This window comes from Periophthalmus magnuspinnatus, chromosome 8 (genome assembly GCF_009829125.3).
Source record: "Periophthalmus magnuspinnatus isolate fPerMag1 chromosome 8, fPerMag1.2.pri, whole genome shotgun sequence".
Classification (NCBI taxonomy): domain Eukaryota; kingdom Metazoa; phylum Chordata; class Actinopteri; order Gobiiformes; family Gobiidae; genus Periophthalmus; species Periophthalmus magnuspinnatus.
The window spans coordinates 8,292,465-8,313,359 of NC_047133.1; the positions used below are offsets into that span (position 1 = coordinate 8,292,465).

Genomic DNA, 20,895 nt, shown 5'->3' on the forward strand with positions numbered 1-20,895 from the left:
TCATTTGCTTGTATCTATGGATAGATATAAGTTATGCCATAATGCCATACTGTGGAACATTCTAGGCAAAGTGTTAGCATCTCCATAGAGACAAGTAGGTGTCAGACTCTTCACCCGGAAGATCACACCAACATGAACATGACCAAGTGTTATACTTTTAATACATTTATCTATTCTTCTGGTTTTGGAAGTGGAACAGAGAGAAAGAAAGAAAGAAAGAAGAGTGTGTGTGTGAGAGAGAAAAAAGAGAGGATGAGGAAGAGTAGAGAGAGAGAAGAGAGATAGAGACGAGGGGAGAGAGAGGAAAGAAAGAGAGGCAGAAGAGAGAGAAGAGGAGGAGGAAGAGGAGAGAGAGGAAAGAGAGGCAAAGGAGAGGGGGAAGAGGAAAAAGAGAAAGAGATAGAGGAGGGGAGGGAGAGGAAGAAGAGAGAGAAGAAAAGAGACGAAGGAGAGAGAAGGAGGATAAAGCGAGAGAGGAGAGAGGAAATAAAGAGGCAGAGGAGAGAGAGAAGAAAGAGAAGAGGAGGGGAGAAAGACGGAGAGAGAGAGGAAGATGAGAGAGAAAGAAGGAGAGAAAGAAGGAAAAAGAGAGGCGAGAGAGGAAGAAGAGAGGGGGAAAGAAATAGGCGGAAGAGAGAGATAGAAGAGGAAGAGGAGAGAGAAGGAAGAGAAATAGAGGAGGAGGGGAGAGAGAGAGGAAAGAAAGTGGCAGAGGAGTGAGAGAGGAGGAGGAGAGAAAGAGAAAAGAGCGATGGAGAGAGGAAAGAAAAGAGAGAGAAAAGAAAGAAAGGAAATGTTGAAGGAAGAGAGATAGAAAGAAAGAGGGAGAGAGGAAAGAGATAGAAAGTTTGGAGGAGGCGGGGCTTATGTGGGTGAGAAATGAACCTGGGGCAGTGAAGGGAGCAGGGAGCAGATGGAGGGAGAGACAGAGTTTGGGCCAGTGAGCGTGTGGTTACTGTGCGTCATATAAAACGCACAAAACAGATAAAAACACCAGAATTCTGAATGTCTTGAGTTTGAATATTTGTTTTTGACTTAAAGTTTAAGATCTGCATTTCAAATTCCTTAAAAATAACCCAAGTGTGTTCCCAGATACAAGCTCGACTTTTTAAATCAGATAAAGTGTTTACTGACAACAACTGTAACGCCACTGTATTCTCACGTATGGACAGACCACGCGTGTCCCTGATTGGCTAATCCACCTGTCACTCATGCCCATCTGAACCAAAAGCTGCACAGAGGAACAAAACTGTCACTTTAATCTAAAAATTCTGAATTCTTTTTAGCTAATTTAGGCTCTACGCCGCGTAAAGTGGCTGTCTTTTACATGTCCGGCCTGTGAGAGCTCCATAGTTAGCGTCGTCCCGTGTCTCGCTGAAGTGTGTGTGCTTCTGGAGACTTGGCGTGTGTTTGATGTGATTAATGCTCTGGCGTCGGTGAGGACTGCTGTGTATTTTTAGGGCCCGGTTTGATGCAGGTGCGATGCTGAAAATTACACTTCCACAGTAAATTAAAACGACTACGTTCAAGAAAAGATCCCACCTTTTACCTCCGGCGATAATTGACCACCATTTTACAAGGAATTACTTTGAAATCACTGTACACCATCGCCATGGTGATAATATAAAAGCAGTACTTAAAGGTATAAGCTGTATTACGCAAAATTGACTCTTGTGAGCTTTAAGTCGTGTTAGAATGTTGTTACGTCCTCAAAAACATACCTGGAGTTGTGTTTTGTTTCATTCACTGCTTTATTACTAGTCTGTCTATGTCTCCAAAGATCTAAATGCTCTGTTCCACCTTGTGATGTCATGAAGTGGTAGTTTTCAAGTTAACAGCTACTTTTTACTTTTTATTCAGTAGAGATCGGCCATTCCAGGGCTGAAATCATCCAAATGATATAGGGTGAAGGTGTGTGGAGTTTAAAAACACAGTGTAGCACTTCCTGTATGACCACATGATGACATCACAAGGTGGAACAGAGTGTTTTCTGTTTGTGAGAAGTGAGGCGGAGCGTTGGACAGCTGTACGTAAGGAGGGTTTGAATAGGGCCTAGGAGAGATCGCTAGATTAGTCAAACATGCATGAATGACATCTTAAACCTCTTCAGGAGTGTTTCTGATGAAGAAAGCTAAAAAATATATTTCCTATAACACCCCCTCTTTAAGATAACATATGTTTATTTATTTATTTTAGATAAAGTGAATCTCATATTTGGTCATGAACATAAGAAATAAAAAATGTCTTTTTGACCCAGAATATGGTTATAATAATGCTGATGTGTAGACACTATTCCCCTGTAGTGTGTGGGTGGGTGGGGGTGTGTGGGTGTGTGTGTGTGTGTGTGTGTGTTGGGGTGTGTGGGGGGGTGTCGGGGTGTGTGTGTGTGTGTGTGTGCTGGTCCATCTGAACACTGGGACTGCTCCTGCTGTGTCACTGACTAATAGCACACCATTATATCTCTATGGACTCGTTTTGGACCAAGCCTGCTCACTTTCTACCCTTTCTCTCCCTCCCTCTCCTTCTCTACCTCTCTCTCTCTGTCACTGTTGTTCTTTCTCACCCTCTCTCTCTGTCATTCTTTTTCACCCCCTCTCTTTCGCTACTTCTCTCTCTGTATTGTTCTTTCTCACCCTCTCTCTCTCTGTGTTGTTCTTTCTCACTCTCCCTTTCTTTCTGTACTTTTCTCTCTCTCTCTGTCTTCCTCATTCTCTTTCACACTCTCTCTCTCTCTGCCTCTCCCCTCCTTCACCATAACCTCCCTCTCTCTCTCGCTCTTTATCACTCTGCCTGTCTTCCTCTACTTCTCTCTCTCTGTCATTTTTTCTCACCCTCTCTCTCTTTCTCTACTTCTCTTTCTGTCATTCTTTCTCACTCTCTCTCACCCTTTCTTTCTGTACTTCTCTCTCTCCCTTATTCTTCCTCATGCTCTCTCTCTCTTCTCTCTCTCCCTCTCCCCTCTCTTCTCTAACCTCCCTCTCTCTCTCTCTTGCACTTAATCTCTCTCCCTGCCTTTCTCTACTTCTCTCTCTCTGTCTCCCTCTTTTTCCCTCATCCCCTTCCCTAACTCCTCTTTTTCTCCCTCTCTCCCTCCCTCTGCTTCCCTTCTCTCTCTCTCTCTCCCTGCCTCTTTGATTCTCTCCCCCCTCTCCTTCTCCCTTTCTCTTTATCTTTCTCTCCCCTTCTCTATCCCTCCTCTCTCACCCTCCCTCCCCATTTTCTGTTCCTCTCTACTTCCTTACCCTCTCTCTCTCTTTCTCTCTCTTCCTCACCCCGCCTCCTCTCTCACCCTCCCTCCCCATTTTCTGTTCCTCTCTACTTCCTTACCCTCTCTCTCTCTTTCTCTCTCTTCCTCACCCCGCCTCCTCTCTCACCCTCCCTCCCCATTTTCTGTTCCTCTCTACTTCCTTACCCTCTCTCTCTTTCTCTCTCTCCATCCCTCTCTCATCGCTCTTCCGTTTCTACAGCAACCACCAGTCCTCCTCCTGTATATAGCATCTTGTAGGATTTTGGAAGAAGCCCTTTTTGGCCTCAGATTGAGAAGTGAATCATGCTTTTACTGTAGGACTCATTTATTTATTTATTGACATTTTAAAATATAAAAAGCAGAACTGGACACGTTTCGATGGCAACTTTCTTAAAGGGGCGGTATTATGCAAAATGTGGAGCTTTTTACCATGTTGTAATGTTGTTCCCTCATCAAAAACGCGCCTGAAGAGGTTTTAGATGTCATCCATGAACGTTTGAGTCATTTAGCGATCTCTCCACGCACAAGCCTACGTCACTGAACACACACACAACACATGACAATTCTCCATAAACATGATACAAAACTGTACACAGCCACTTGACAAACCTGATGTGATGTGCAGTAGTTTCATTAGCGGGATGCAGCTGATTGTGTTGTGATTGTGCTCGGAAGGGGGAGTTACTTAGCACCGAGAGCAAAGCGAGGGCAGACTCAGAACATCAAAAATGAAAGTGAAACTGATAAAACTTATAAAAGGTAATATCGTCATCTAAGTATGTTATGTATTAGCAGGTAATAGTACTGTACTTAAGTAGAAGTTTTCGGTATCTTTACTTAAGTACATTTTTCAGTGGATACTTTTTACTTTTGCTTCACTACATTTGAGAGCAGTATCTGTACTTTCTACTCCACCACATTTTTGAACTGGACTGAAAAGTAAAAAGTACTTTTCATATGATTTGAGGGGTTATTTTTACCATGTTCGTGGTAAGATCCTGAATAAAGGTTTTTAGTTCAAGCAAAAATAAACACACAAAATTCATAAGAAAAATTAAGAAATTGATTTGTATTGTTACTGTCACCAAAATCTGTATCATTTTTGAATCAGGATCACTACATTTACACTTTAACAAACGAACAACACTTGTGTGAAATACTTTTTACTCTTTAAGTACATTTTTAAACAGGTGCTTGAATAATTTTACTTAAGTAGATTTTTTTCATGTTTATATACTTTTACTTTTACTTGAGTAACTATTTACCTCTGTATCCATACTTTTACAAAATTGAGTACTTCATCCACCACTGTTCACTGGACACTCACTTTTTCTGTGTTGCCAGGTAACACTGCACAACATATTACAAAAATATCGGTGGAGCAATAGTATATACGATAAAGACACTATTTATTGATGATATGAATAAATGTGGAGGCGATGTAAAGACTCAGGATGGGGGCACTGTCTCAGCCGGTTCAGGACCCCCCCTCCTCCCCTCTGCGTAGATAATGAGGTCTTCCGGCTGAAAGATGAACGAGAGACACCGGGCGGGAGGGAGGTGTCGAGAGAGCGGAGACAGACGGTGTTGTCGGGATTGGCTTGTATAAATAGTGCTTCTAGGTGATCAGAGGTGTGGTTGAGGTGAGATGTGGTTCATTGGACAGGAGCAGGAGGAGGTGGAGGAGGAGGTGGAGGTGGAGGTGTGGTCCTGCTTCTGAATCTCAGTCAATCATATTAACTCCTATTAACGTACTGTAACAACATAAAGTTCTCCATTATACACAAGTGCCCTGTTTTTTCCTTATTAAGTCCTACATTAGACTCGGGTTGGTCTTGTTTTTCTGTGTTTTTTCTTTGTTAATGGCCATTTTGTGATATCGCAATTCAAAAACGTAGGACAGTTTGTTCGTAGTCCTTTGCAGATCCCTCCAGTCACAACATCCGCTCGCCAAAATCCATGCAAAAGCTAAAACACAACTTCAAACTTTGACTGACAGTTCCAGGTCAGTTTGTCAGTCGGGGGTTCTGACCTGAGGGGGGGAAAATGCTGCTTTAGAGATGTGTCACTGTAACTTCAAAAATGTTCCTCAGTGTTCCTTCGAAAGTATAGAGCCAAAGAACCTGGGAAATGTTCCTCACTGGGACTAGCGTGGTTAAATCAAGAATATATAAATGCTACACAAACGCGTTTTAGACATTCGCCCTGATGTTTCCCTTGTGTTTTGTTCAGTGACTACATCATCAAGGAGAAGACTGTGCTGCTGCAGAAGAAGGACAGCGAGGGCTTTGGGTTCGTCCTCAGAGGAGCCAAAGGTAAACGGCTCTACACCTCTCCTCATACACCCATCCTGCTTACAGACACTGTTGGGGGCGACAGTGACTCAGTTGGCTCACTTAACCCACCTTGCCTCCACTGGTGTATGAATGTGTGTGTGAATGGGTGAGTGGTTCCTTGATGTAAAGCGCTTTGAGTGACTTGAAGGTGGAAAAGCGCTATGTAAAAAATTGACCATTTATCATTAACTTAATAGTCCAAAAAAAAGCTCTAAATAAATCCTGTGTATTATTATTATTATTATTATTATTATTATTATTATTATTATTATGGTTTTTTTTATTTATTATTATTTTTTTATTACTTTATTTATTTATTTTTATTTTTTCATTAACTTAATAGTCCAAAAAATGCTCTAAATAAATCCTATGTATTATTATTATTATTATTATTATTATTATTATGTTTTTTATTTATTATTATTATTTTTAATTTTTATTACTTTATTTATTTATTTTTATTTATTTTTATCCTATAACTCCCACAAAATACATTCTAACACAGGTATCAAGTATTCTGTAAATATTCTTCCCAACACTGCTCATAGCTAGTCTTTTCTTCATCTAGTTTGGAGTCTCAAAATTTGTAATATTTGTCTTTCCTGGTTGAATACAATTTACAGTTTTAAATATATCGTATCTGTTGTGTGTGTCTCCAGCTCAGACGCCCATAGAGGAGTTCACACCGACCCCCGCCTTCCCCGCGCTGCAGTACCTTGAGTCAGTGGACGAGGGCGGTGTAGCCTGGAGAGCCGGACTCAGGATGGGAGACTTCCTCATAGAAGTAAGACATTTGTTTAGTGTAGCATCATCTAAATTTCACTGTCAATGAATGAACTACTAAACTGTAAATCTGAGGTAAAAGAAGTTATATATTTTTAGATACGTGCGATAAATGATAAATTCAACAAGACAATTCAAAACACAGTGGAGCACTTCCTGTATCGCCACATGACATCACTGGGTGGAACAGAGTTTTCTGTTTGAGAGAAGAACACAACCTAAATATGCAGGGTATCTGTGTTAAACATGTGTGAATGAAACAAGATTTAGCATATATCTGTCTCTGTTGTTAGCTAGTTTGTTAGCTAACAATAGGGGGGATAAAGGACACTTCACAACTCGTCCCACAACAATTACATCTGTTTTTAAACTATAACAGCTTTTTCACATTTTTGATTTATTGTTTTGAGCTTTTATAGAAGAAAATATTACTACCACCACCAGTGATGCTCGTGTAATTTTGTCCCTCATTATAAAACGTCCGAACATTGTGATGTCATCTGCTTAACCTTTGTTAAATCGGTAAACGGTTTAAATTGTCTTGTGCTGGGATGGAGAGTGAAGTTGACTTGGTCTTTTTCAGGTGAACGGTCAGAACGTGGTGAAGGTGGGCCATCGTCAAGTGGTGAACATGATCCGACAGGGAGGGAACAGCCTCATGGTGAAGGTCGTCATGGTAACACGCAACCCCGACATGGACGACGGCACCAGGAAGAAGAGTAAGAGACACGCTGCAGAGGTTTACAGCACCGCACTGTATATCTGATCTGCTGTGTGTGCCACTTTATACCATTCAAAAACTGTTTCCCCAGACAATGTCCCTCGCTTTTTACTCATAACGCCTCATTTGCATCAACTCCATCACGTCTCAGGTTTGAAATGGCTCTGCAGAAGATAAACACGCTAAAACATTTTCTATTTTTAGTGGAGCTTTATTGTATCAGGATAGAACCTTTCAATTCTTCGCTTCTCGTAGACTAAAAACAGAGACGGACGTCAACACCAGCTAACATAGATGGACATTTTTATTTATTTCAGTTTTGTTTCAGTTTTTCTTTTTTTTTCTAAATGAGGAATTAGAATAAAGTCTCCCCACATATTATGCACTTGAAAAATTCATATATGTGAATCCTAGTTTTAGTTTAGTTTTGGTTTAGTCTTTATTTGAAGGGACAATGTACAGAGACTTTAAGCTAATAAAAAAAACTGAGATGTTTTGTACAAGATTATAGCTGGATGCTTCCTAATGCAGTTCTCAAAAGTAAATAAATGCAATTCCCACCCTGATTTCATGATTTGAAAATCTGGTACCTCCAAGATTTTGTAAAACGTAGACTATATATCTCAAAATTAACCTGCTAGCCGCCATGTTCCAAACAGGAAGTGATTACCGGTGCACTTCCGGCTCCATCGACTGGTTCCAATTCTCTCTGTAACTGCTGCTGTCAGCCTCATCATTTTGGTCTTAAAACATTTGTAGTAGCCCGTTCTACATGATCCTGGTACTTTTATTCCGTTATTGTGTCTGTAAATCAAGATATGAACATTAATAACAGACAAATCAGACACTTTCTTTCCATGACGTCGCTCTGGCTAGCGTTAGCAACAAGTTTGATTTACAGCATTGCTAAGCGACCGCTCCCTTTCAAACCAGCAGTGCAGGCGGGAAGGGGCGGTACCTTCAACAGCCTCGCTCTGGATTGGCTCTTTGGTTGCTATGATACTTGCGTTCGGAACTTGACTCCAAATTCGCCCCTGTAACCGCTAGCCTCGATGCGTTTCATTTGACTGAAGCCTAACGCTGTAGGTGATGTCACACTCACTTAGTCCACTTCTTTATACATGTTAGTACCTATGTAATATTAATAATATAATGATCACGTTAATATGGTATAATTCTAACTTTTTATGTCTTTTCTTTTCCTGTTCCTGTCCAGTACCTCAGCAGAGCAAGAGGCTGAGCACTCCGGCCATCGCCCTCCGGTCCAAGTCTATGACGTCGGAGCTGGAGGAGATGGGTAAGTCAAACCTCCATGGGACTTTTAAATACAGAGAAGAGAGAAGCTTTCAAAGACTGAAACCTGTTATGGAGACCAAACACGAGGCAGCTGCTCAAAATGCATATGTGAGGTGATCAGGAGAGAGTGTGAAGGCGCTGGGGGGCTCTCAAGATGTTCAAAGTGAGAAGAGGATGTGAAACTACGGATACATTTAGAACTATGCAAATGAATGAATCAAATATACCAAGATCAGGCATTACGTTATGACAATAGACAGGTCAAATGAACTACTAAAGGGTAACCTAAATACATGTAACAGTGGGTGGGCGACATTGTAAAGTTTTCATTTGTTTTTCTCTCAAACTTTTTGAATAGATTAAACATATTTAGTTGGATTAAGCTATTAGCTATGTGGTAACTATTTTTCTACGTTCCCCATGCTGTAGACCTGGTTTAGACCTAGTTTAGTCCTATGTGTTTTCATGCTGTTTCCTCATGGCTTATTAGGAGAGTTTCTGATGCTGGACAACTGGGTCAGAGCATCATCAAAACTGCAGCGCTTGGCTTCCGGAACAGTGGTGCTTTAGTCCTGGTTTAGTCCTGGTGTAGACTTGGTTTAGTCCTGGTGTAGACTTAGTTTTGTCCTGGGTTAGACCGGGTTTAGACCTGGTTTAGGCCTCTGTTAGACCTTATTTAGATCTAGTTTAGACCTGGTTTAGACCTAGTTTTGTTCTGGTTTTAGACCTGGTTTAGACCGGGCTTAGACCTGGTTTAGTCCTCTGTTAGACCTTGTTTAGATCTAGTTTAGTTCTAGTTTAGACCTGGTTTAGAGTTTAGACCTAGTTTAGTTCTGGTTTTAGACGTGGCTTAGACCTGGGCTAGTCTTGTGTATTTTGTTTTATGCATGTTGCTTCCCTAGAGCTCATCAGCTTTGTTTTCATTGTTGACGTGTTAAAAGAAGGAGCAGAATTTGATCAGTTGAAATGTTTCCCTGAGTTTGACCAGGAGAGTTTCTGATGGCTGAACAACTGGGACAGAGCATCTTCAAAACTGCAGTTCTTGGGCTCTGGGACAGTGGTGTTTTAGCCCTGTTAAAGTAATTGTTTAGTCCTGATTTAGACTGATTATAGTCCTGGTTTAGTCCTGGTTTTGACCTAGTTTAGCTGTGGATTTGACTGGTTTAGACCTCATTGAGACTCGGTTTAGTCCTGGTTTAGACCTAGTTTAGACCTGGTTTAGACCTGGTTTAGACCTAGTTTAGGCCTGGTTTAGACCTGTTTTGCCCTAGTTTAGACCCAGTTTAGACCTGGATTTGAGTTTAGACCTGGTTTAGACCTGGTCTGGCCCTGGTTTAGACCTGGTTTAGACCTGGTTTGGCCCTGGTTTATAACTGGTTTGGCCCTGGTTTAGACCTGGTTTAGACCTGGTTTAGACCTGGTTTAGACCTGGTTTAGTCCTGGTTTATACCTGGTTTGGCCCCGGTTTAGACCTGGTTTAGACCTGGTTTAGAATTATTCATGAAATAATTACCCAAACGTTTGTGTTGGGTATTTGGGGCTGTGTTTTGGTTCATAAAGTTTTGCCTGATCATTGGCTGAAGGGTTAAACAGTTGCCTGGATCTCAATGCATTTCACTGTTCTTTCAGAGGGTCCCCACTGTCACTGTGAGCACCCCCACTGCAGGTAACCCCCCAAAACAGTGTCGCCCTTTGAACTTTCACCTCTCACGTGACCCTCGTTTAACCCTTCACCTCCCTCACACCTGCGCACCAGAAAGACAATATAAACTCATCCTATTAGTGTTTGTAAAATGATGTATGATGTTTGACTGTGGAAATGTGATGCTTTCTTTTTAACTAATTTGTACTTTTAGCAGCTGCTTTTTAGCCTGATTTAAGGTTTTTCTTTAATAATATAATATAATCTCTTTAAGATTTTTAACCCTATAGTTTTACCTATAGCTTGACAGTTTATAATTTTACTTCCTGGTTGAACATGGGCAGCAGATGTGAAGTGTTACCTAGCAACCATAATGTTAAAGAAGACCTCTGTGCTTGTGCCTGCTCTATAGCGAATCATGACGGCATAAATTGGACATTTTAAATCGCAATATTCATCTAAAACAACTTAATAAAAGAAAAAAGTATGCGTTAGAAAGCTGGGGTGCCCAATGGGAGCTGACGTCGCCGTAAACGTGATCAGAAGAAAGAGCCGTGGAGCTGTTGGTCCCTCATGTGAATAGTAGTAGCATTTTTTTTTTTCATTTATACCGGAATGACTACATGACGCTGCCGAATCCTACACGTATCATCAATTAAGAAAATAAAATTTGAGAGCGAAGTAAATACGTCACAGTGCCAGTGGCGGTGAAAACGGGAGATGATCTGCAAAATTGCATCTTGAAAATAAGCGATTAAAGATTACTCAAACATGGATCACTCCAAATACAACTTAGTAAACAGTGAGAGGAAACAACTATAACATGGTTAAAAGTCAGTTTTGCAGAATAGACTTGATTTAACAAAGGTCAAAGCTTAATCTGGACTACATGACAACGCCTTTATTTTGTCAAATTAATGTTTAAACTGAAAAATTATGTATAAATGGTTTCTGAATTTTGGAAATTTGAGCTTTCTTGATATAAATAGAGTGATTCCTTTTTAGAACTTTAGCTACTTTCTGTAATTTTCACCTTTTGCCGCAACGTATCTTCACAAACTTCCTCTTAACTAATGTAAAACTATGACACATTAACCACTGCTGCAATTAAATCAAATAAACAAATCATTAAAAAACATGAAAACCTGTCCTATGCATTTTAAACTGATTCACACTTCAGGCAGTGACTCAAGTATTTTAAAAAGTAACTGCATTAAGTCATATCCAGAGGTGGGCAGATGAGCCAAAAATAAAACCACAAAATCAATAAAGAATGTGCAAAATCTATGTGGTATTTTTAAAAGATCGACGACAAAAACGGGAGAAACTGAATCATATCTGAAGGAGTGGTGCTAGAACACTCATGTGAGCTTTTAAACTTGTTCCAATGCTTTGCCCTCGTCATTAGCTCAAAGTTGTATTTGAAGTTTGTGGATTTATAAAGCGCTTTCCATGTGACCAGCACTGACTCTAGACAGGGAGAACATTTACTTTCACCCACCCCCTATCTCTGTTCACTGCTCTGTACGTTATGTGTGATTATTTGAAAAAATCTTATGTCAAAATTCTAAGTACAAGAAAAACAGCAATTTAGTCTATAGGGATGTGCCGATAACATTTTTCCCAAAATAAGTACCATATTTTCTGGACTATATGTCGCTCCGGAGTATAAGTCGCACTAGCCAAACATGCACAAGTCGCATTTTTTGTGGAAATTTATTTTACAAAATCCTAGACCAAGAACAGACATTTTATCTTTAAAGGCAAGTTATAATAATAGCAATAAAATAGAGAACAACAAGTTGAATAGTAGTACAGGACGCTAACATAACACATTTTTATTGATTCAGCTACATGAAGCGTAGACAACAAACTGAATATGTGTCTGGTTTGTTCACGTAAGATATTAACAGTTAATCAGATAACTAAAGCATAAAAAGCAAGCTAACAAGTTTACTCTCAAACTCACTCGAAATCACTAAATCCACTGAATTCTTCATCCTCGGTGTCGCTTCTGAACAGCTACACTCCAGAAGTAGATGAAGTGCCATTTCCACGTGGCTGTCATACTGGTAAACAAGTCTAGAGTGACCTCACCTGGTCTGACACTAACGGAGATGTGAATTTACCGGTATATATTTTAATAATTTCACATATTAAGTTGCATCTGAGTATAAGTTGCACCCCTAGCCAAATGGTTAAGGTTGTTACCTAGCAACAATAATGTTAAAGAGCGACTTATAGTCCGGAAAATACGGTACTTCATTTTGAGAACTTGCCCATACCGAGTACTGATACTGATACCAGACGATATGGTATGTGGCATGGTATCGGTTCTTGGTACTGACAGCACATCGACGAGTATTAGTCCTGGCATTTGTTACCAGTATCGGTGCATCCCCATTCTTCACTTTTGTCAACAAGCTTAAATCACTTGTAGACTTATGAAGACGTAAGAAGAGTAACCAAAACTTTTACTCAAGTAAGAGTACTGCGACTCTGTAAAATGTATAGTCAAGCAATACAAATATGAGGTCTGAAAACTACTCTGCAAATACAATATAACTTAAAGGTCCTATATTACACTAAATTGACCCTTGTGAGCTTTAAGTCATGTTATAATGCTGTTACCTCATCATGTGTTTTGTTTCATTCACACATGTCTGTCTACATCTCCAAACCTCAAAATGCTCTGTTCCACCTTGTGATGTCACCAAGTGGTAGTTTTCAAATTTACAGCTACTTTTTACCTTTAGTTCAGTAGAGATTGGCAATTCTAGGACTGAAATTATCCAAAAGATTCTAGTGAAGGCGAATGGAGTTTAAAAACACAGTGGAGCACTTCCTGTATTACCACGTGACATCACAAGGTGGAACAGAGCGTTTCTCGTTTGAGATAAGAATACATCCTATATATCCAGGGTTTGTGTGTTAAACATGTGTGAATGAAACAAAACACAACTCCAGGCCTGTTTCTGACGAGGAAACAACATTATAACAGCAACAGTCCTCACTTTTGTTGTTTTGGACATGTTAAGGTACATACATATAACTGGAGGGTTGGTGGTTCAAGCCCCCAACACATACAGTATTTTCAATTTGGTATGTTTTGTTACTTGGTTAGTCAGTAATTATGATTTTACAGTTCGTATTATAATCCTCAAAAATAAAAAACAAGTATATATCTTTCAAGTTTGACTTAATAAAGCTGGTCACACACTAGATGAATGGTGATCTATAGGGAAAAAGAACATGGATAGTTGCTTTAGGGAGGGCATCTGGCTTAAAAACCTGTCAAAACATTCCGTGCGTCGTGGCTATTTTTGCTGTGATGATCAGGGAGCGTGTGAATCGATGATTTCATTTGTAAGGGATCTCACGTAGGATGAAATAATTCAGATGAGTAATTTTAAACTAAGAAAAAGAAACTAACTTTGCTGCTGTTGCCATGAGAACTGGTTTATGTGCAAGTCTCTATTTGAGGCAGATTCAGTGGGAGGAGAGCGCAGAGGGTCAACGCCCCCATTTACATGCTACATCTATGAAGACATGTTCGAGATTCGAGATGTGGGGTCTGAGGACGGGTTTAATGTGCGGATGAGGCCACGTCTGTTTGGGATCATGACGGGGCTGTTATGAAAACATTTAAAGGGCCCATATTACGCTATTTTCTGATCTGTGTTTCTATGTTGTTTCCTCATCAAAATCTTACCCAGTGTTCTTCTCTCAAACAGAAAACATTCCCACCTTGAGATGTCATGTGGTAATACAGGAAGTGCTCCACTGTGTTTTTAAACTCCACACACCTTCACTAGAACTATTTGGATGATTTAAAACCTGGAATTGCCAATCTCTACTGAACTAAAGGTAAAAGGAGCTGTTAACTTGAAACTACCACTTCATGACATCACACGGTGGAACAGAGGATTTTGAGCTTTGGAGATGTACAGACTAATAGGTGTTACTTAAACATGTGTGAATGAAACAAAACACAACTCTAGGTATGTTTTTTTAAGGAGGAAACAACATTATATCCATTTTGTGTAATATAGGACCTTTAAAAACTTAATTTCAAATGTATATTTCAGGGATCTTATTCTCTTTAGTAGATCGTATAAGGCTTAAAATTTTAGCTGTATTTTGTCTGACATTTGTGCAGAGATTTCTTTGGTCTTATTGTAGTCTTAGCTTTGTGTCTGTGTGGATATCTAATCAGAACTGAGAGAGCATGCAAATTCCACACAGACACAGGGAGAACACGCAATCTCCACCGAGACACAGAGAACACAGAAACTCCAGACAAACTCTACACAGAAAAGTCTGAGATTCAAACCGAGGGTGAAAATACCTTGGAAGCTGTTATAATCTGTTAGACTTTCATAGTTTATAAACTGTTTGTCGTTTGACCCTGATACTTTCACAGAGCTTTTTTTTTTGAGATTTGTTCAAAATTACTCTCTATAAAGTGTTCTACTTGTAGCACGCATGTAGCGCATGTGGCTCAGAAAGAGGGTGAATTGATATTTTGGATTTGAATATTGAGTTGGGCGTTGGGCTAAATCAGAAGAGTTAAGTATCGGCTCACTGGGAGGTGGGAGAGCAGTGCAATAAACCAGACCGGAACAGATTTACTTTGTGGTTGGTACCATGTATTGCAAGTGAAACATAAAACACACAAAAACACAATATTTACAAAATCTGCAGGATTTCAGTATCAGTCTCAATATTTTACCCTTAGAGTAAGGCAAAAATAAGTGCACTTTCACAGTTTAGGTCACACAATACAACAACAATGCAGCACTATCAGCATATCATCTCCAAAAATGGGCATACAATAGAACAAAAAATGAGGTTGCCACTGATATGGGCTTAATTGTCCATAAAATTTCCCCTTTTGTCCATATGTTAAGGTTGTGAATGCGAATGTTTGAGTCTATGGGAGGGACAGGCTGCAACAGCCTCCTACCAGACCGCAAAGGCTGTAGAGTTGAATGTGATGTTCCAGTTCTTGGTAGGGCTCCTAGCTCGCCATCAAATATTGTGCTCAACCCGAGCACACCTGGCCAAATCCCCTTGTTCGCGTCAGAACCCGCGGTCTTTACTCAGCGTCCGTGATAATGGTAGTGGCTCCTGTGCAGCTGCCCTGTTGCGCTTCCTCCCAGCTCTGACTGGAGAGAAGCGCAGCTGCATTATATAAGCGCCATTAGCGTGTGATTGGCTCAGGTGGTCACGTGAGGGGGCTGAGATTATACGGGGCGTTTACTGATATACAGGAAATGGGAATTTGCAGTTACTATAGGTAAGTGGATTTTACACCTGGGTTACATCCTCCCCGCCTTAAACCGTGCACGTCCCGTTGCATGTTAAACGTCATAAATGGACGAAGGACAGTTATCGACGTTAGCACTGATGCCTAGTGCATCCGATAGACTATGTAACATGGTTTTGACGACTAATATTAGTGGATTGCCCATGGTGGGATAATGGAGTCTTGTTGGTGGTGCTCTCTGGCGTTGTGAACGTCTTAGGGTTACGTCAGAGTCATTGTCAGGTGGCTTAACTGAATTGGACTCGTCAGCAGGACCTTCAGCTGTAACGACAGAATGTTCAGTGGGTATCTCTTCAGGTAAGTTTACCGGTTGGTTTTCCTCAGTTTCAGGTTCATTTCCTTGCACATCAGACTGTTCACTGCTGGATTCGGTGACTGGAGCATTGGAGAAGGAAGCTGGTGGCTCCCTTTGGTCTTCAGCTTCAACTGGATGATCGGAGGCTGAAAGCCTTTGGCTGTCATTCTCTGTGGGTGGATCCAAGACAGGAATGGAAGATTGTCTCTCCACTGTAAAATGGACTGTTGGCAAACTCAGGTAAGGTGTTAATGGTTCTGGATTGTCATCCTCTTCAGCAGGAATGTCGGTGGCAAGGTTTGCTCTTTTCATTTGCTGTCGGGTTCTGGGCCTTTGGACAGGTGAGTTTGTTTCAGATTGCGAGTCATTGTTGTCCTTGAGAAAGGCACATGGCAGGAGGAGGTCTCGGTGCAGTGTCCGCATTGGTCCATTGCCATGTTCTGGCTTCACTTTATAGACTGGAAGATCTCCTGCTCTATGGACTACAACATAGACCTCTTGCTCCCATTTGTCAGAGAGCTTCTGTTTCCCACGTAGGCGGACATTCCTGACGAGTACACGATCTCCTGGTACCAAGGCTGATGGGATTACTCGACTGTCAAATCGGGCTTTGTTACGATCGGTAGATTTCAAAGAGTTTTTGGCAGCAATTTTGAAGCTTTCTTGGAGCCTTGATTTCAGAGCTTGAATGTATTGGGAATGGTTCTTGTTCTGAGGGTCCCGCACTGGCAGCCCAAATGCAATATCAACTGGTAACCGAGGGGTTCGTCCAAACATGAGTTCATAGGGAGTAAACCCCGTAACCTCGTTTCTGGTGCAATTATAAGCATGAACCAGCGGCTTGACATGGTCCTTCCACCTTGCCTTTTGTTTTGGCTCCAGGGTACCTAACATTTGCAACAATGTCCGATTGAAGCGCTCCACCGGATTTCCCCTCGGATGGTACGGCGTGGTGCGGCTCTTCTGAATGCCAGCAACCTCACAAAGTTCTTTAATTAACTTTGACTCAAAATCACGCCCTTGATCTGTGTGTATTCGCTCTGGAATGCCATAGTAGATGATAAAGTTCTCCCATAAGGTTTTTGCCACAGTCTTTGCGGTTTGATTCGGCGTGGGGATGGCAACGGCAAATTTGGTGAAATGATCAGTGAGGACTAGGATGTTCTGAGTGTTGCTGGAATCGGGTTCGAGGCTGAGAAAATCCATGCAAAGGAGTTCAAGCGGTCGTGATGTTATGATGCTGACAAGTTGAGCAGCTCTCTCCGGTAAGGCTTTTCTGCGCACACAGCGGCCACAAGTTTTTATCTTCTGCTCCACGTCTGTTGCCATTTTGGGCCAGTAGAATCTCGTACGGACGAGGTCGAGTGTACGATCAATCCCCATGTGGCCCATGTCGTCATGGAGACTTCTCAGGACCAGTGGACGCAGATCTTCCGGGACGACGAGTTGATATGAGAGATCCTCATTATCCTGTCTCCGTCGGTACAGTATCCCATCCACAAGCTCCAACTTTGACCACTCTCTAAGCATGAGGGGAAGTTCTGGGAGCTCTGCTCTTACAGTAGGTGGGATCTTCTCCCCCGTCTCAAGTTGATGGATGAGCTCTCGGATGGAGGGATCTGAGTGTTGTTTCTCTCTGATGTCGAGAGTAGGGATAAATGGCAACTGGTGGAGATCTTCGGAGATGTAGCTGTCAAGTAGGGTGTCAGCATTGATGGATAGGGACTCAACGAGGGTGAGACCGATCTGCCCTTGGTCCTCCGGCTGTGAAGCTCGAACCAGATGATTTTGGCAGATGGCATTCACAATTTCTCCTGAGATGGCATCAGAATCCACTGTATGCTGGGAGATGAATTGATTCAGAAGTTCATTGTCTTGTGGGGCTTCTCCACTAGAGCACAGATGAGGGCGTCGTGAGAGCGCGTCAGCATCGATGTTCTGCTTACCAGCCCGGTACAGGAGTTTGAAGGTGTAGGTAGATAAGGCAGCCAACCAACGGTGACCTGTGGCATCCAATTTTGCAGAGGTTAGGATGTAGGTGAGCGGGTTGCTGTCAGTGACCACGGTGAACTCTGCTCCGTACAAATAGTCCTGGAATTTCTCGGTCACACTCCATTTAAGGGCCAGAAATTCCAGTTTATGGGCTGGGTAGTGGCTCTCGCTCTGTGATAACCCACGGCTGGCGTAGGCTATGACCCTCAGCTTCCCTTCTTGTTCCTGGTAAAGTGCAGCTCCTAAACCAGTCACGCTTGCATCAGTGTGGAGGATGTACGGACGAGAGGAGTCTGCAAATCCAAGGACTGGAGCGGTGGTGAGTTTCTTTATCAGGGTCTCGAAAGCCGACTGACAATTGGGACTCCAGCGCTCTCCAAATGGCTGATTTGGATTGTAGGTAGGTGTCTTGTGAGGTCCCGGTTTCTTTGACTTTCGAACAGGAGCATACCCTCGAGTTAGGTTATTAAGTGGTTTGGCTATGATAGCGTAGTCTTTGATGAACCGGCGGTAATATCCTGCAAAGCCCAGAAAAGAACGCAGTTGTTTCAGCGTGGTGGGGATTGGCCAGGTTTTTATGGTTTCAATCTTTTCCGGGTCTGTCTCTACGCCTCGTTCTGACACGATGTGTCCCAAGTAGCGAACAGATGTTTGGAAGAATCGACACTTCTCAGTTGACAACTTCAGCCCGTATTGATGCAGCCGGTTCAAGACTCTCAGTAATCTGCATTCATGCTCCTCCAAGGAGTTAGAGAAGATTATGAGGTCATCCAAGAATACAAGCACCTCCTTCAGATGGAGGTCACCCATGCACCGCTCCATCAACCGCTGAAATGTGCTTGGAGCATTGGTGACACCTTGGGGCATTCTGTTAAACTCCCAAAATCCAAGGGGGGTAACAAAGGCGGTCTTGGATTTATCTTCCTCATACATTTCAATCTGGTAATAACCGGATTTCAGGTCAAGAACTGAGAACCATTTGGAACCAGATAGGGCTGAAAATGACTCTTCAAGGTTGGGTAAGGCATATGCATCTTTTATGGTCTGGAGGTTTAATTTACGGTAATCAATACATAATCTGATATCACCATTCTTCTTTCGAACCACCACGACAGGAGATGAGAAGGGTGATGATGATTCCCTTATGACCCCGGCTTCCAGAAGCTCCCGAAGATGACGACGGACTGCTTCGATATCCTGAGGATGGATAGGCCGAGCACGCTGTTTGAATGGTGTACTGTCATGGAGTGGAATGTGATGCTTGATGGCTGTTGTGCATCCAAAATCCAGATCATGTTGTGAGAAAACCTCCGAAATCGCGTTGAGCTTCTCTTTGACTCTCTCCTTCCACTCTGTTGGCAACGGAGAATCACCGAAGTCGATGTTCAAGCTGGATGATGCTCTCCCAGCTGGAGGATGAGTGACACGATGTTCATTGAGGATGCAGTGGTAGGTCTCAAGATCCGCAACAACACTGTAGGGTGGAATGAATGCGTCTTGCTCGGATTCATTTGTGATGACTACAGGAAGCTTGTGAGAGGAAAAAGCTTGAAGAGAGATGAGACAACTGCTGACACAAAGACCACCAGGCAGGGTGGAAGCAGGATGTTGTAGGAGGACACTCTGGCTTGAAGGTGGAGAGGAGACTTTAGCTGAGCCCTCGATGACAACAGTGCGGCCGGCCGGTACACACACTGGAGACTTGCTGAGTAATCTCACAACTCCAATGTTGCCTTGATCCTTCTGCTGGTGTGACAGCTGTAGGGTCTTCAAAACAGCTCTGTACCCATGAGTGCTGGGTTGAAATGAAGAGTGTTCGCCAATATATTGTTCATACAACGGCTCTAAGGTGTTCATGCCGATAAGTAGCATAGATGAAACATCGGGACGGGTGTCTGGAACAACTAGAGCGAGTGTGGAGATGTCACGTTGTTTGCCAATGAAGTCTCTGGGGAACTGTACTGTTATGCTGACGTAACCAAGATATGGAACGTTATGACCAGCAGCGCCTTCAACCTGAAGTAGGTCATGCAGTGGATAAATGGGCTGTTCATGCAGATGGCGGTTGTAAAATGAAACTGGTATCGTGGTCACTTGTGATCCGGTGTCGAGCAGGCACTGATGAACGTGACCAGAAATATTGATCTCTGCCGTGCATCTTGGTCCAATCAGTCCCTTAGGCAGCCTTGTTGTTGGCCCTGGACTGAGCTGTTGTAATTCTGCACAATGAGCTTGCTTTTTCTTGGCGGGACAGTGTTGGCCCTGCGCAGTTCCTGTGTGTCCCACGACAGGAACTGATTCTAGTTTAAATGCTTGCGTGGGGGTTGATTTTGTTGCTGCCACTGTTGCTTCTTGTCACTGTATTGTTTGCGTTTGGAGCTAACGAGTGCCGGGTTAGGACAGTTCACACACTGTGGCTTGATATGTCCATCTTCTCCGCAACGAAAACAGAACCCAGGCTTCGGACACGAAGATGATGATGATATCTTCTGTTGTGGGTGTGGCTTTGGGACTGGATGAGACTGAGCGAACTGAGAACCGGACTGGGAGGCAGTGAGAGCGGCCAGCTGCCGTTGCAGTTCCGCAACTTGTTTTGAGAGGGAGGAAATGGCAGCACACACTCCATCTTCTTCCACTGCGAACTGAGCTTGAGCAGCAACTCTCTTAGATGTTCCCAGATGTTGCTTCATCCGTTGAGCCTTGTTTGGTTCACGGTCCTCTTCAGTTCTCAACAGCATTAACAGTTCCGAAAATGGAGGTGGATTTGTCTTCCTCTGCTTCAGCTGGAGCTCAGAGATGAGACTGTCATCCCAGCATCCCCTACAAAACTGACTGAGCAGGTGTCTGTTGAAATCACTCTGCTTCACTCCTCCCCGCTTGACGGCTAAACTCAGGGCTACCTGCAATCGGTGTAGATATGCAGATGGTCTCTCCCCGGAGTCTTGTAGAGTGCTCATAAATTTAACATAGAGTTCTTCTCCATCTTGTACTGTCCCATACGCCGAGTCAAGATGTTGAATGTAAATTTCTGCCGGCAAGTCGGTGCTGAGATGTTTCACTATGTCTGCAGCAGGTGGCAGAAGACTGTCGAGGATGTACCTGGATTGCTGGGTGTCCGAAATGGCAGAGTCTTTCAGAATGAGGTCCACCCCTGAACGCCATGTGTCATAGTCCACCTCATGCTGTGGGCGGGGGACTCTTCCGGAGAATGTGCGTAACCTGTGTGAGCGCATGGAAATGTCATCACTTTTCAC

The 20,895-nt window shown here is 42.6% G+C and overlaps 1 protein-coding gene across 1 annotated transcript in view; it reads left to right on the plus strand.

The window, feature by feature from the left end:
• The window catches only part of shank1 (SH3 and multiple ankyrin repeat domains 1), a 116,545-nt gene that overhangs the window by 77,324 nt on the left and 18,326 nt on the right, over positions 1-20,895 (plus strand). Inside the window, exons 16-19 of the mRNA XM_055223778.1 lie at positions 5,480-5,562; positions 6,243-6,367; positions 6,950-7,085; positions 8,304-8,384. Coding sequence (XP_055079753.1) covers positions 5,480-5,562; positions 6,243-6,367; positions 6,950-7,085; positions 8,304-8,384 — 425 coding nt within the window. The remainder of the gene's footprint in view (positions 1-5,479; positions 5,563-6,242; positions 6,368-6,949; positions 7,086-8,303; positions 8,385-20,895) is intronic.